This window comes from Heterodontus francisci, chromosome 2 (assembly GCF_036365525.1).
Source record: "Heterodontus francisci isolate sHetFra1 chromosome 2, sHetFra1.hap1, whole genome shotgun sequence".
In the NCBI taxonomy this organism is placed as follows: Eukaryota; Metazoa; Chordata; class Chondrichthyes; order Heterodontiformes; family Heterodontidae; genus Heterodontus; species Heterodontus francisci.
Window position 1 is genome coordinate 193,625,351 of NC_090372.1, and position 17,123 is coordinate 193,642,473.

Genomic DNA, 17,123 nt, shown 5'->3' on the forward strand with positions numbered 1-17,123 from the left:
CCACCAATGCACAGTGGCAGCAATGTGCACCATCTACAAGCTACACTACAGCAACTCACCAAGGCTCCTTCGACAGCACCTTCCAAACCTGCGACCTCTACCACCTAGAAGGACAGGGCAGCAGATGCATGGGAACACTACCGTATGCAGATTCTCTTCCAAGCAACACACCATCCAGACTTGGAAATATATCACCGTTCTTTCACTGTCGCTGAAACAAAATCCTGGAACTCCCTCTCTAACAGCACTGTCGGTGTACCTGCACCAGATGGGCTGCAGCGGTTCAAGAAGGCAGCTCACCACCACTTCTCAAGGGCAGTTAGGATTGGGCAACAAGTGTTGGCCTTGCCAGCAACGCCCACATCCCATGAAACAAATAAAAAAAGAAACCTTGATCTATTTGCTGAAGGCAAGTGGGAGATGAGGACATTGGCCCTGAATTTGCTGCAATAATGATGGGCCGAATCTTGCTGCATTGTGGCATCTTGCGACATGTCCCAGTTGTTAGAATTTTTTCTGTGCTCATCAGCTGAAAATGATTTTGCTTTGAGACCTGCTGGAAGTGCGAGCTGATAATGGCCTTGCGAGTGCATCTGGAACCTCATTGAATGGTGGGACCAACAGTCTTATCTCCTTTAATCAATGGAATTTGAGGATTGTGAAAGAAACAGAAACAGCCAAGGAGGAGGGTAAATTAGAGTCAAGTCTGATCCAAAATGGAAGATTAGATTAAGGGAGAGAGGAAAAAAGTAAGAGAAATATAAAATTTGACACTTTTAAAATCTCTAAGAGCATTTTACCCACTGATGTCATCAGTGTGCTTGTCTGGCATTACACTAACAATTACCAGACTTAACTTTCTGTTGCAGGTTTAATGAGCAATTAATGTGCAAATCCCCCAAATTCTTAAAAATAACAGGATGGCCAATTACAAGATGCCACTTGTGTGGAATTGGTTCTGGTGATTGACAAGTAGCAACATATTTCTTCATCTCCTTAACCTGCTGGTCAGCTTACACAATAATGGTGTGTGTTGTTAATACATCATTAGTTTTACAGCTAAAATGATTAGAATACGGCACTGTGAGAATAGTGGGACATTGGGAGCAGTGTGGCCAATAGTCGTTAAGAATTCATTTTTGATTTCTGCGGGAATTTCAAGCTAATTATTTGTTTACTTATTTATATCTGGCAGCAATTTACTGAAACATTGAGACAGATAAATGTTGAGTAAACATTGCCACAAGAACAAACCAGTTCTTCTGTAACTCTTGCAGTGTATCATGAGGCTATGGCTGAGAGCTGTGGCTTTTAAGAAGAGTGTTGTACTTCACCCGTGATTGACTACAGGAAGTGATTTCAGAAGCAGTGCACATAGAGGGAATGTCAGTGTGTCAAGGATTACCCTGCTTTTTTTCCATTACAGGATTTAGTAGTGCAGGACTTAAATATAAATAACATTCACATTTGCGTTATATTAAACTTCCAAAAATGTGGGCTGTATACTTTGATCAATATGTAGAATTGATATTGCAGCTGTTTTAGAATGCTTAGAAGCGACATTGCCTTTTACATGTGTTTCTGTTATTATTCCTGTATATTCAAATGACCAGCACCATTCTGCAATGATCCAAGTGGCAGTGGCGATCTCAATGGCAAATTCAATCACTTCTTTGACTTCAATTGGGGGAGTGGGGGGGTGGGGGTGGGGGCAGGGGCGGAGATATGATAATTAGCTGTTATGTGTCCCAGAGTGAAATGGTGGAGCGGTGCAAAAATCTAAGGAATTTATTTACACAACATATCCTGGAACTTCTGCACCATAAATCAGGCCCTGTGACGTTTATGCGTCATTAAAGGAAATTCAGAGTGGATATAAAAGCCAGAGCAGACTGGGTGCTTGTTATTCTTGTCTTGCATTCAGAATTGTGTTCTTACTTGCTGGTGGGAAGGGACATGCCATTTCAGTAATTGCATAAGCAGATAAAACTTAGGTTTTTGGGGACCCCACTGTTCAGTTGACCATTTCCATTGAGGCAGCTGAATTTTTCTATTTTGCCTTTATAATATTGAAGAATGCCGCAGTTAAAGGAATATTTCAGAAGGGACTGAGATCAGCATTGTTAAAATATTGAATGAGCAGTATAGGTGAACAGATTCAGATTTCCATAATACTTTATAGGCAGATGGCAAGCATCTATCTAAAATAGTGGGAAATGGGAAACTAGGTATTTCAAGAGGATACCCGACAGTTGTTATTTTAATCTGAAAGTGCTTTTTTAAGCTGTACACCACTCTGGTTAAACCATGTCTTGAGTACTGTGTCCAGCTCTGTTCAGAGACAGAAAGGAAACATTAAAGCTCTGAAGATGGTTCAGAGGAGAGAAATAAGACTCATACTGAGCATCAGAGTTGCAAGGAATGATTGAATAAATTTGGGCTTTTAAGCCTTCAACGATGGCCTTACGGAGGTATATAAGATAGTTCATGGTATGGAAACGTGGATCCAGAACAATACAAACTAAACTGAGTAGGCTAATGTTCAAACTACTTCAAGGCAAATTAGTTTTCCACAGTTCTGAATGTATGGAATGACTTGGGCAAGGATACTGTGAGCAGAAAATTGAAGAATTTAAGAACCTGTTGGTTGCTATGGTGGGACTGTAGAAACTTTCTGGATGAATGAGATAAAAGAAAGACTTGCATTTATATAGCGCTTTTCGAGATCACCAGATGTCTCAAAGTGCTTTACAGCCAATTAAGTACTTTTGAAGTGTATTCACTGTTGTAATGTAGGAAATGCAGCAGCCAATTTGTGCACAGCAATGTGATAATGGCCGGATAATTTTTTTTTTGTGATGTCGAGTGAGCAATAAATATTGGCCAGGACACCAGGGATAACTTCCCTGCCCCTCTTCGAAATTGTGGCATGGGATCTTTTACATTCATCTGAGAGGACAGAGGGGCAGTTTAACATCTCATCCGAAAGACGGCACCTCCGACCGTGCTGCACTGCCTCAGCACTGCACTGAAGTGTCAGCCTTGATTTTTGTGTTCAGATCTAGGAGTGGTACTTGAACCTGAAACCTTGTGACTCAGAGGCAAGGATGCTACGAACTGAGCCATAGTTAACATTGTTAACACTGATAAGATGGACTGCATAGTTTTTTCATATACCTTAGAATCTTGCTTACCGAAATGTAGAATAAAATTGAGATTTGTTAACAAAAATAAAAGCAAGATAATTTGAACTATGTGACTCTAAGTGATGAGCTCTGACTAGGTATATATGAATCTGGAGGGAGGCTCCACTTAGACATGAGTGCAGTGCATATATAGTTCTCTAGCCGCATGCGTTAGTGTAATCTTGGTACTAAGGTACTGATAGTTCCTCACTTTATGGGTCACCATAGCTGTTAGTACTTTTCTTGGCTTAGCATGACTCCAGAGTTCTTCAAGGACTGTCCCAATTGCTGAAGGGGAAATCTGTGAGAATGGTAGCCTGGTGCTTATGTTACTGGATTAGCAATCCAGAGGCCTGAACTAATGATTAGGACAAAAGCAAAATGCTGCAGATGCTGGAAATCTGAAACAAAAGCAGAAAATGCTGGAAATACTTAGCAGGTCAGGCAACATCTGTGGAGAGAAAAGCAGAGTTAATTTTTCAGGTCAATGACCTTTCATCAGATTGGCAAAGGTTAGAAATGTGATAAGTTTTAAGCAATAAAGGAACAAGGTCGGGTACAGGGCTGGGGGGGGAAGAAATAAACCAGCAAAAAAAACGCGAGAAAAGGGAGAAATAAATTGGGGTAGAGGTTATGATCTAAGATGATTGAAGTCAGTGTTGAGTCCGAAGGCCTGAATGTGACTCCTGACCCACAGCAATATGGTTGACACTGCCCTTTAAACTGGCTTAGCAAGCAACTCAGTTGTACCAAGTTGCTACAACTAACCACTAAGAATAAAACCATACGAACCACTCAGTGACGACCTTGGCATCGGGTTCATACACGATAAAGGCACACCCAGCCCAGTTGTCGCTGAAAAATCCTCCTTGCTAACATCTGGGGACTTGTGGCAAAATTGGGAGAGCTGTCCCACAGACTAGTCAAGCAACAACCTGACGAGTCATATTCATAGGTTCAAAACTTTCAGACAATGTCCCAGACTCCTCCATCACCATCCCAGGGTATGTTCTGTTCCACTGGCAGGACGAATTCACCAGAGGTGGTGGTACAGAGTTATACAGTTAGGACAGAGTGGCCCTGGGACCTCAACATCAACATTGACTCCAGACCTTATGAAATCTCATAGCATCAAGCCAAACATGGGTAAAGAAACCTCCTGCTGATTACCACCTACTGCCCTCCTTCAGCTGATGAATCAGTACTCTTCCATGTTGAACACCACTTGGAAGAAGCACTGAGGATAGCATGGGCATAGAATGTAATCTAGGTTGATGGGTGTGGGGGGTGTGTGGTCTTCAGTGTCTATCACCAAGAGTTGCTCAGTAGCACCACCACTGACCAAGCCTGCAGAGTCCTGAAGGACATGGCTGCCAGACTGGGCTAGCGGCAGGCGATGAGAGAAGGAACACAAAGGTAAATTAGTGAGAACGAGATCAAGTAGGTTTTATCTGGCGCTGATGCATCTATCCATGACAGTATTGGTAGAAGTGACCACTGCACAGTCCTTTTGGAGGCAAAGTCTTCACACTGAGGACATCCTCCATCATGCTGTGTGACATTGCTGCCATGCTAAGTGGGATAGAATCAGAACAGATCTAGCAGCTTAAAACTGGGGATCCATGAGGAACTGTGGGCCATTAACAGAAGCGGAATTGCATTCCACCACAATCTGTAATCTCATGCTCTGTCATAATCCTTACTCTACCATTACCATCATGCCGGGGACCAACCATGGTTCAACAAGGAGTGTAGAAGAGCATGCCAGGAGCAGCACCAAGTGTACCTAAAACTGAGATGCCAACCTGGTGAAGCTACAACACAGAACTACGTGAATGCTAAACTGCAGAAGTAGCATGCTAAAGGCAGAGCTCAGTGATCCCAAACCAACAGGTCAGATCAAAGCTCTGTAGTCCAGTCACATCCAGTTGTGAATGTTGGTGGACAAGTAAACACCTTAATAGGAGGAGGAGGCTCTATGACCATCCCTATCCTCCATGATGGCAGAACCCAGCACTTGAGCACAGCATACGAGGCTGAAATGTTTGCAACCATCTTTAGCCAGAAATGTCAAGTGGGTGATTGATCTCTGCCTCCTCCTGAGGTCCCCGACATCACAGAAGCCAGTCTTCAGCTAGTTCAGTTCACTCCATGTGACATCAAGAAATGGCTGAGTGCATTGGATACAACAAAGGCTATAGATCCTAACAATGTCCTGGCTGCAGTGCTAAAGACTTGTGCTCCAGACTAACTGCATCTCAGCCCAAGCTGAGTATAGCTACAGCTACATGGAGTAGATGCATGTGAGTACTACATGCAGTACAGCTACATGGCCATCAACCTGACAAAGTTAAAAATTGTTGAGGTGTGTCCTGTCCACAAAAAGCATGACAAGTCCAGTCCAGCCAATTACTGCCCCAACAACCTACTGTCAATCATCAGCAAAGTAACAGAAGGCAAAATCAGCAGGCACTTAGCTGCTCAACAAGGCTCATTTTTATTTTGAATTCCACCAGGAGCACTCTACTCCAGACCTTATTGCAGCCTCGGGCAAAACCTCGGCAAAAGAGCTGAATTCCAGAGATTGGGTGAGAGTGACAGCCCTTGATAGCAAGACTGTATTTGAATGAGTGTGGTATCAAGGAGCCCTAGAAATATTGTAGTCAAGGGGAATCGAGGGAAAGTCTCCAATGGCTGGAGAGATACCTAGTACAAAGAAATATGGTTGTGCTTGTTGGAGCCCAATCATTCTTACTACTTCAGGGCTGTGTCCTAGGCCCAATCATTTTCAACAGTTTCATCAATGACCTTCCCTCCCTCATAAGGTCGGAAATGGGAATGTCTGCTGTTTGCATAGGGTTCAGTTCTATTTGTAATTCCTCAGAAAATGAAGCAGTCTGTGCTCACATGCAGCAGCCCCTGGACAACATTCAGACTTGGGCTTTGTAAGAGACAAGTAATATTTGTGCCACACAAATGCCAGGCAATTACTATAGCCAACAAAAGAGAGCTGAAACACTTCCCCATGACATTCAATGGTATTACTGTTATTGAATTCCACCCCCCCCCCCCCCCCCCCATCAACATCCTGAGGGTCTCCATTGACCAGAAACTAAACTGGATCAGTCTCATAAATATGGTGGCTACAAGAGCAGGTCAGAGGCTGGGAATTCTTTGGCGAGTAACTCACCTCCTGACTCCCCAAAGCCTGTTCACCATCTACAAGGCACAAGACAGGTGTGTGATGGAATACTCTCCACTTGCCTGGGTGAGTGGCTCAAGAGGCTCGACACCATCCAGGAAAAAGCAGCCTACTTGATCGGAACTCCATTCATCACTTTAAACATTCACTCCCTCTGCCACTGGTGCACCATGGCTGCAGTGTGTACCGTCTATGGGATGCTGTGCAGCAACTCATCAAGGCTTCTTTGACAGCACCTCCCAAACCTATAACCACTGCCACCTAGAAGAACAAGAGCAGTAGCCACATAGGAGCACCATGGCATCCAAGTTGCACACCAGCCTGGCTTGGATAAATATCACTGTTCCTTCATCATTACTAGGTCAAAATCCTAGAACTTCACTATCAGCACTTTGGGAGGACCTGCGTCATATGGACTGCAGTGGTTCAAGAGGCAGCAATTAGGGACGGGGAATAAATGCTGGTCTTGCCAGTGAAACCCACATCTCGTGAATGAATGAAGAACGAAATCCCTCCTGTTCTTGTTACATATTCTTAAGGTATATCTGTTCAGGTGAATCCAGAAACAATATTTGTTGGCAATCCTAGCTCTCTTGTGATCATAAAATCATAATAAAATCATAAATAGGAGCAGAAGTAGGCCATTCGACACCTCAAGCTTGCTCCACCATTCAATAAGATCATGGCTGACCTGATTGTGGCCCTAACTCCACTTATCTGCCTGCCTGCCTGCCATAACCCTTGACTCCCTTGTAGATCAAAAACCTGTCTAACATAGCCTTGAAAATATTCAATGGCCCAGCCTCTGCTGCTTTCTGGGGTAGAAAATTCCAAAGATCAATGATCCTCTGAGAGAAGAAATTTCTGTTCGTCTCCGTCTTAAATGGAAGACCCCTTATTTTTAGACTATGCCCCCTAATTGTAGATTTTCCCATGAGGGGATATATCCAGAAAATGTGCCAAAAAATGGTTCTGCTTATAAAACAAATGCTACTGTGAACAATACACAGCAAAAGATTTTTTTTTAAATCTATAATTTGACGAAAATTGATGAATCAGTCAGATTTCATTTTGAAGGTGAGATAAAGTGTAACAAATTACAGTACGGGAGACCGTGTTGCAAATGAGTAATGACCTATGATTAAGTAAGGGCCTAATTTTGCATTTCTGCAGTATTAAAATAAAGGCCAACATCAGCCATGCAGAAAGTGAATATGCTTGAAGTTAAGTTTCTGAAACGTCTCAGTATAATGTACATTTGTCAGTCATTGTAGAGCAATGTTTCTTTGATTGCAACTCCTCGAACTAAGGTTCAAAGCTCAGTTATTCTGTTGAAGCTAAAATCCTACTTCAAATAGTCCGTTTGTTCGCACAGAATTTCCCCCACTCTGTACTTAGTTCCTGCTCACGTTTTATTTGTTTTTTTTTCCTGCTAATTTGTACTTATCGTTTCAGGTTCACTTCCCAGATGTGGAGCGGGTAGAATGGATAAACAAGGTATGGCAGTATTGATTTTTTTTTTTAGGGAAGTATTTTCTATAAATGTATCCAAAGAGCATGAGAATTAATTATTCATATGATTTATTGGAGCCAACTTTGAGTCAGTACATATTCCTGCTGCTAACATCCTCAGCATCTATTTCAAAGCTATCTGTGCTTTTACAGTTGCCTCTCAGCACATCTTGTTAGGCCAGTTTAACTGTGACATGGCATGGTGTATTTTGTATTTGTGTTCTGGCAGTTATTTGCTTAGGCTTCAGAGTGTACAATTATTAATTTGTGAAGTTTATTTATAGCATAATGAAAAACCCTTTTCTGCTTTTGAATTGTAATGTGGGCAAGGGCAAAAACAGATTAACAGTGAAGAGTCCACTTTCATTGTGCTTTGGTCTGTGTGTGAAAGTGGATTCTAGATTGGTTAGACGTTGACGAATGGCTTATGTAGAATTACGTAGAATGAACACCACAGAAACAGGTGATTCAGTCCAGGCGAAGCCACTGTTTATGCTCCACACAGCTCATCTCCCACCCTACTTCATCTAAACCTATCAGCATTACTTTCTGTGCTTCAATTGTTTAGCTAGCTTTCCCATAAATGCATTTATGCCATTCGCTTCAATTATTACTTATGGTAGCGAGTTCCATACTCTAACCACTCCCTGGGTAGAGAACTTTCTCCTGAATTCCCTAGTGGATTTATTAATGAGTGTTTTATATTTATGGCCCCTAGTTTCAAGTCACCCCAAAATTTTATTCTTTCAAAAAAAATTCAATTTAATGCAATGATAAACTATTCAAATATATTGTCTGGATTCATTATGATGAAAAGCGACCTAGCTCGGATTAATTAAAAATGTTAAATGTTTAAAGAGGGTGCGAGGGATAGGCCACATAATTATATGTCAGTCAGTCTGACCTCGGTGGTGAGTAAATTGTTAGAATCTATTCTGAGGGACAGGATAAACTGCCATTTAGGCACGGATTAATCAGGGATAGTCAGCACTGATTTAAGGGAAGATCATGTCTTACTAAATTAATTGAGTGTTTTGAGGAAGTAACCCGAAGGATTGATGAGGGTTGTGCAGTGGATGTGGTCTACATGGATTTTAGTAAGGCATTTGACTGGTCAGTAAAATGAAAGCCCATGGGATACAGGGCAATGTGGCAGGTTGGATCCAGAATTGGCTCAGGGACAGGAAAGAAAGGCTGGGATTTTAGTAGTCGGACGGTTGCCGTCCACCAACTGAAAGGTTGGTGGCAAACCCGCTTCCGCCTGGCCTGGGGATCCGACCCGTATTTTGTGAATACCTGGGCTTTAATTGGTGTGAGGCGAGGCTTCCATCCGCTTAAGGTAGGAAGTCCCGCTTAATAGAGCTGCCAGCTGATCAGTGGGCTGGTATCTCTCTGTCCCAGCAGCGCCACCGGGAGCGGTGGCCACTGTTGACTGCAGCCCAGCCTACAGAAGATGATGTCGGGGAGCCCTGGACCAAAGGTAAGTTTTTGTTGCCTCACGGGGATGATTGGTTGGGCCCTGGTGAGGCAAGAGTGGTCGATTGGGGGGACGGGGGGGTGGGGTGGGGTCGTGTTGGGGGTAGTCAGGACAGCAGGGGCGGCCCTCCATCGGGCACAGGGTGGCTGATCAGGGGGGACCCCCCCACCCAGGCTTTTAGAAAGCCACCTGCTTTTGTTAGGTGGCTTTCATCGGGTCTAGGAAGCCAGCTTGCCATGTGTAATATCCCCGTGGAGCATGGAGGCAGGCAAAGGCCCTTAAATGGCCGTCAAGGGCCTTGATTGACCTGGGGCGGGCGGGCCATTTTTTGCCGCTGCCGCCCTGCGTAAAGTGGTGGCGGGAGCGGGTCGGGATGGGCCCCCCGAGCCTCCTGCTCCATTTTACACCACCCCACCCCCCCGCCACCATCCCAATCTTTGGCGGGGTGGGGGGTAAAATTCATCCCTAAGAGTAGTAGTCAACGGATGTTTTTGTGAATTGAAAGCTGTTTCCAGTGGCGTTCCACAGGGCTCAGTGTTGGGTCCCTTGATGTTTGCGGTATATTTTAATGATTTGGACTTAAATGTGGGAGGCATAACTAGGAAATTTGCTGATGACACAAAAATTGGCCGTGTAGTTGATAGTGAATAGTATAGCCGTAGACTCCAGAAAGATATCAATGGTTTGGTTGAGTGGGCGGAAAAATAGCAAATGGAATTCAATCCAGATAAGTGTGAAGTCATGCATTTGAGGAGGGCAAATAAAGCGAGGGAATACACAATAAGCGGGAAGATATTGAGAGGGATAGAAGAAGTGAGAGACCTTGGAGTGCATGTCCACAGGTCCCTAAAGCTGGCAGGACAGGTAGATAGAGTGGTATATAGAATGCTTTTCTTTATTGGCCGAGGTATAGAATACAAAAGCAGGGATGTAATACTGGAACTGTATAAAATGCTGGTTCGGCCACAGCTGGATTATTGCGTATAGTTCTGGTCACCACATTACAGAAAGGACATAATTGCTGTGGAGAGAGTACAGAGGAGATTTACAAAAGTGTTGCCAGGGCTTGAAAGTTGCAGCTATGAGGAAAGATTGGATAGGCTAGAGTTGTTTTCCTTCGAACAGAGGAGGCTAAGGGGTGACTTAATAGAGGTGTACAAAATTATGAGGGGCCTAGATAGAGAAGACAGAAAGGACCAGTTTTCCCCTAGTGGAGAGATCAATTACCAGGGGGCACAGATTTAAGGTGATTGGTAGAAGGATTAGAGGGGACATGAGGAAAAACTTTATCACCCAGAGGGTGGTGGGTGTCTGGAATTCATTGCCAGGAATGGTAGTGGAGGCAGAAACCCTCAATTCTTTTAAAAGGTACCTGGACATGCACTTGAAGTGCTGTAACTAGCAAGGCTATGGACCAGGTGCTGGAAGGTGGGATTAGATTGGGCAGCTAGTTTGTTTTGGCCGGCACAGACACGACAGGCTGAATGGCCTCCTTCTGTGCTTTAATTTTTCTATGGTTCTAATTTATTGGAATAAATGTCAGAACAAACAGCTGTGGGAGGTACTTATTTACATTTTTCCTCCCTGGTCCTTTAATACTTAACAAATTCTTTTTAATTGAATTTCTGCCTCGAGCTACTTGTGGTAAATAATTCTATGTTATAACTGTATGGGGGAAAAAAAGCAAACTAAAAATTTGAGTTTCTTTTTACTAGGCATGATAAATATTTCGAATAATTTACCAAGCAGTGAAATGAAGGGAAAGATAATGGAATTATTCATAGTTCAGTTAGATACCACAGTGCAGCATCATGTACAGTTTTGTTCTGCAGAGACTTTTGTCAGGTTGAGTCCTGATTTGCCATCTTTTAAGATTTAGGGAAGTGGGATTGAGTAGGTCGCTCCAGTGGGAGTTAGGAATATAGGAACATAGGAAATAGGAGCAGGAGGAGGCCATTCGGCTCTTTGAGCCTGCTCCACCATTCAAACAGATCATGGTTGATGATCAACCTCTGACATTTTTCCCCACTATCCCCATATCCCTTGATGTCATTTGTATCCAGAAATCTATTGATTTCTGTCTTGAACATGCTCAATGATTGATCTTCCACTGCACTCTGGGGTAGAGAATTCTATAGATTCACCATAGTCTGGGATGTAGCTCATCTGATACAGGGGATTTATCAATTTTCAATCCAATTAATCTTTTGAGTACTACTTCCTTATTGATACTAATTTCTTTCAGTTCCTCATTTTTACAAGTCCCTTGGTTCCCTCATTTTTCTGGCTGATTTTCTGCGTCTTCCTTGATGAAGACAGATGTAAACTAATTGTTTAGTCTCTCCGCCATTTCCCTATTCGCCACCACAAATTCTCCTGTGTCCGCCAGTAATGGACCCACATTTTTCCTTGCTAATCTTTTCCTTTTCACAAACCTAAAGAAGCTGTTACCGTGCGTTTATGTTTCTAGCTAGTTTGCATTCATATTCTCTTTCCCCTTTCTTTATCAATTTGTTGGTCCTTCTTTGTTGGATTCTAAATTGCTCCCAATCCTCGGGCTTACCACTTTTTCTGGTGACCTTATAAGCCTTTTCCTTTGACCTAATGCGATTTTTAACTTCATTTGTTAGCCACGGTTGATTCATCTTTCCTGTTGGATTTTTGTGCCTTAGAGGAATGCATATTTGTTGTAAATCTTGCAATACTTCTTTAAGTATTGCTATTGCTGTCTTTTAATGTGTTTTCCCAATCCACCATAGCCAGCTTGCCCCTCATACTTTCATAGCTTCCTTTGTTCAGATTTAAGACCCTAGTTTCAGAAGCTCTTATCAAACTTAATGGAAACTTCTATGATATTGCGGTCGCTATTTTCTAATGGCCTCTTTACAGCAAGGTTATTAATTAGCCCTTTTTCATTACATAATACTAAATCTAAAATAGTCCAATCCCTAGTTGGTTCCTCAACATACTGCTGCAGAAACCCATCTTGTATACATTGTAGGAATTCATCCTCCACAGCATTAGTGCTAATTGGGTTTACCCAGTCTATATGTAAATTTAAGACGGCATTATTACTGTATTGCCCATGCTACATGCAACTTTACTGATGTATACCTTGCACAACATTACCACTATAGTTTGTTGGCCTATAAACAACTTCCACCAATGTTTGCTATCCCTTGCTGTTTCTTAGCTCCACCCAAATTGATTCTACATCTTGCTCCTTTGATCTATTCCACTGGCATGATGAACCTTCAGTTCAAAAAAGGGGAAGATCATCCAAGGTGTTCGCTAATCATTATCCGTCAACTTATGTTGCAAATGCACTTAATTGGACCTTGGCAAGGATAGATTGGCAAGATTGAATAGCCTGCTGAAAGTTGTTGTTCAGGCTCATAAAAGATGATGGATAATTAGAAGAGCCACTAAAGGGCACCTGATGTACTCATTCACTTTCACTTTCATTTCTATTTCTGCCTCTGGCCTGATTTTCCATGTTTACTTTGAAATAATCCAGCTTTACTTTATACCGTTAAACTATATACCGTTTAACATTTTATACTCTTCATTGGCATTCCTTCTTAACCATTTGTTTTCTGGGATGTAAAGCTTAAACTTCCCTGATCTTTCTTCATCGGCTTTCTGCTTGGAATTCAAAAACTCAAGCCCCACATTTATGAAAATTTGAGAGGAGCAGGAAAGCTACCATTGCTCTTAATTCACAATAGACTATTTAAAAAAAAAAACTAAATCTGCAAAAATTTTTATTAAATATCCTTTTTCTATGTCAGGAGATTATGGGTTCAAGCCACACTGTAGAATTTGACCATATAATCTATGTTGACATTTCAGTGTGCACTGAGGGGGGGTTGCATTATTAGAAGGGCTGTCTTTTCACTGAGTTATTAAATCCATGTCCCATCTGCCTGTTCAGGAGGGTATATAAGATCAATTGCACTGTTGGAAGAAGAGTAGGTTGCTTTATACTTAGAAAATGTCTCAAGGTGCTTCATGTAGGGTGGAGAAAAGGGAACAAATGCCAAACCATGCAACCCACTGCAAGATAAAAGCTTGGGATAATATGGGATAAAATTAATACTCAAGTACTTCAATTGATTAAGGACATCTACATAGGTTTGCAAAGATAAGTTCTTTGAAGAAGTAGTTGAGGGTATTATTGATCAAGAAAGGCAGTGGATGTTGTGCATAATCTTCAGAAAATGCACATAGGAGACTTATTAACATTAAGGACCACAGTATTAAAAGATAGGAAATTAGTTAAAGGACAGGAATCAGTGTGGATGATGATGGATGTTTTTCAAACGAAAAGAATGTCAACAGTGATGATCCTCACTGAGTCGGTGTTGGGACCATTGCTTTTATCCGTATCAATATAATGTGATCTGGACTTGGGTGTGAGAGGCACAAAATCAAATTTTGCAGGGGATACAACATAAATAGAAGCAGGAATATGCCATTCAACCCTTCGAGCCTGCTGTGCCATTCAATAACATCATGGCTGATCTTCTACCTCAACTCCATCTTCCCGCATTATCCCCATATCCCTTGATTTCCTTAGTATCCAAAAATGTATCAATCTCTGTCCTGAATATACTCAATGACTGAGTATTCATAGTTCTTTGGAGCAGAGAATTCCAAAGTTTCACAACCCTTTGAATGAAGAAATTTCTCCTCATCGCAGTCCTAAATGGTTAACCCCTTATTCTGAGGCTGTGACCCTGTATTCTAGACTCCAAGTGAAGCATCTTCCCAGCATCTGCCTTGTTAGGCCCTTAAGAATTTTATATGTTTCAATGAGATCACCTCTCAGTCTTCTAAACTCTAGGGGATATGGGCCTAGTCTACTTGATCTCTCTTCATAGGACAATCCCCTCATTCCAGGAATCAGACTAGTGAACCTTTGTTGCTCTCCATCTAAGGCAAGTACATCCTTCCTTCAGTAAGGAGACCAAAACTGTGTACAGTACTCCAGGTATGGTCTCAGCAAGGCCTCATATAATTGTAGTAAGACTTCCTTACACTTATACTCCAATACCTTTCTAATAAAAGCTAACACACCATATGCTTTCCTAATGCATAGAATGGTTACAACACCATAAGATCCCAGTGGCGGCGGGAAGAGGCCCTTAAATGACCGTTAATAGGCCACTTAAGGGCCTCAATTGGCCTTGGGCAGGAAGGCCGTTGTTGGCCTATCTTGTCCCCGGGAAGATCGCTGGATGACGGGGAGGTGATGAGCCCTCCGCCCTGCCCCTCCCCGCCCCACCTCCACCTGTTGTGATACTCCATGCCCTCCCCCACCCCTACCTCAGGGGGCCTCACAAAATCCCGGCCATCATGTGGCACTTTATCAGATGCCTTTTAGAAGTCTGTGTACGCCACATTAACTGCATTACCCTTATCAACTCTCTGTGCTAGCTCATCAAGTAACTCAATCAAGTTAGCTAAACACGATTTGTCTTTTAAAAAAAGGTCCATGCTGACTTTCCTTAATTAATCCACATTTATCCAAGTGACTATTAATTTTGTCCTGGATTATCATTTCTAAAAAAGCTTTTCCACCACCGGGGTTAAACTGACTGGCATGTATTTGCTGGGCTTATCCTTACAGCCTTTTTTGAACAAGGGTGTAACAGTTGTAAGTCTCCAGTCCTCTGGTGCCACACCCTGTATCTAAGGAGGATTGGAAAATTATGGTCAGTGTCTCTGCAATTTCCATTCTGACTTCATACAATATCCTTGGATGCATCTGAAATAAAGGCAAAATACAGCAGATGCTGGAAATCTGAAACAAAAACAAGAAATGCTGGAAATAGCAGGTGCGGGAGCATCTGTGGAGAGAGAAGCCGAGTTAATGTTTCAACCTAGTGACCCCTTGGATGCATCTGATTGGTCCTGGTGTCTTATCGACTTTAAGTGCAGCCAGCCCATCCAATATCTCAACTACCTCATCTTTCACTATGACTTTGGCAGCATCTTCTTCCTTGTTAAAGACTGATGCAAAGTACTCATTTAGTACCTCAGCCATGCTCTCTGTCTCCATGCAAAGTTCTTCTTTTTGGTCCCTAATCGGCCTCACAATCCCTTTTACCACCCTTATACTCTTTATCTGCCTAAAGAAGACTTTTGGATTCCCTTTTATATTAGCTGCCAGTCTCTTCTCATACTCTCTCTTTGCTTCTCATTTCTTTTTTTCACTTTTCTCCTCGGAACTTTCTACATTCAGCCTGATTCTCACTTATGTTATCAACCTGATATCTGTCATATGCACCCTTTTCCTGCTTCATTTTACTCTCTATCTCTTTCTTCATCCAGGAAGCTCTGGATTTGGTTTCCTACCTTTTCCCCCTTATAGGAATGTATCTTGACTGTACCTGAACCATCTCCTGTTTAAAGGCAGCCCGTTGTTCCATTACAGTTTTGCCTGCCAATCTTTGATTCTAATTTACCAACTAGCTAGTTCTGAAGAAGGGTCACTGACCTAAAACGTCAACTCTGCTTCTCAATCCACAGATGCTACCAGACTTGCTGAGTATTTCCAGCATTTCTTGTTTTTATTTCAGATTACCAGCATCCGCACTATTTTGCTTTTACCTTTCTTTGTAATCTGGGGTATAAGCTACTTACAAAGTTAATGGGGATTTCTTTTAGTTGCTATAATTAAATCATAAAAGGTGAAATCTTGTGTAATTCTTTAAATTGGTCTGGGGGGTTCATATCTCATATTTTAATGTTAATGGTCTCGCTGAGGTCATAACACTACTCACGTAACCTAACAATATATTTTTGCAACCTCTCTGCATTCTCTTCACAGCTTACTTTCCCACCTATCTTTGTATTGTCAGAAAACCTGGATACATTACACTCAGTTCCCTCCTCTAAGTCATTGATATAGATTGTAAATAGCTGAGGCCCAAGCACTGATCCTTGTGGTACGCCGCTAGTTATAGCCTGCCAACCTGAAAATTAGCTGTTTATTGTTTTCTGTCCGTTAACCAATCCTTAATCTATGTTAATGTATGCCCCCATCCCTTGAGCCCTAATTTTATGTAATAACCTTTTGTGTGGCACTGTATCGAACACTTTGTGAAAATCCAAAATACCTTACATCCACTAGTTTCCCCTTATCTGCCCTCTAGTTACAACCTCAAAAAAACCTGATCGATTTCACACAAAAATAGGGAAAGTAGCTTGCTGTGAAGAGGACTATAAACACCTTCAGGAGGACAAAGATTATTACATTAGGCAGCTGGATGTGAGATGAAATTTAATGTGGAGAAATGTGAGATGCTTGTTTTGTGGGGGGCAACATATAAACTAAATGGTACAACTTTGCAGGAAAGCAGAAGCAGAGAAGCAGGGTTTAGATACACAAATCTTTCAGGAGGGGGAGGACAAGTTGATATGTTTGTTGATCGCATTAGCTTTTTTAAAAAAAATTATAGGGCCATTGAGTTTAAAAATAAAGGCTAAATCTCTGCAAATCACTGGTTAGGCAACACTTAACACTGCATTCAGAATTAGATTCCCTAATATAGGGAGCATATCAAGGTCATGGAGAGAGTGCAGAAGAGGTTTCAAGATGATACAGAGATGAGATAAGAGGATGCTGAGATAAGAGGAACTTGGTTCTTTCATTTGACCAGATAAGATCGAAAAGATCTGCTCAGGATGTTCATGATTATAAAGTATTTTAACAAAATAAATAAAAATGATTTCCATTCAT

General features: G+C 42.0%; 1 protein-coding gene across 2 annotated transcripts in view; it reads left to right on the forward strand.

The window, feature by feature from the left end:
- Positions 1–17,123, forward strand: part of LOC137349681 (extended synaptotagmin-2-like) — a 276,064-nt gene that overhangs the window by 90,947 nt on the left and 167,994 nt on the right. For both annotated transcript variants that reach the window (XM_068014993.1, XM_068014994.1), the window contains exon 2: positions 7,843–7,884. In XM_068014993.1, coding sequence (XP_067871094.1) covers positions 7,843–7,884 — 42 coding nt within the window. The remainder of the gene's footprint in view (positions 1–7,842; positions 7,885–17,123) is intronic.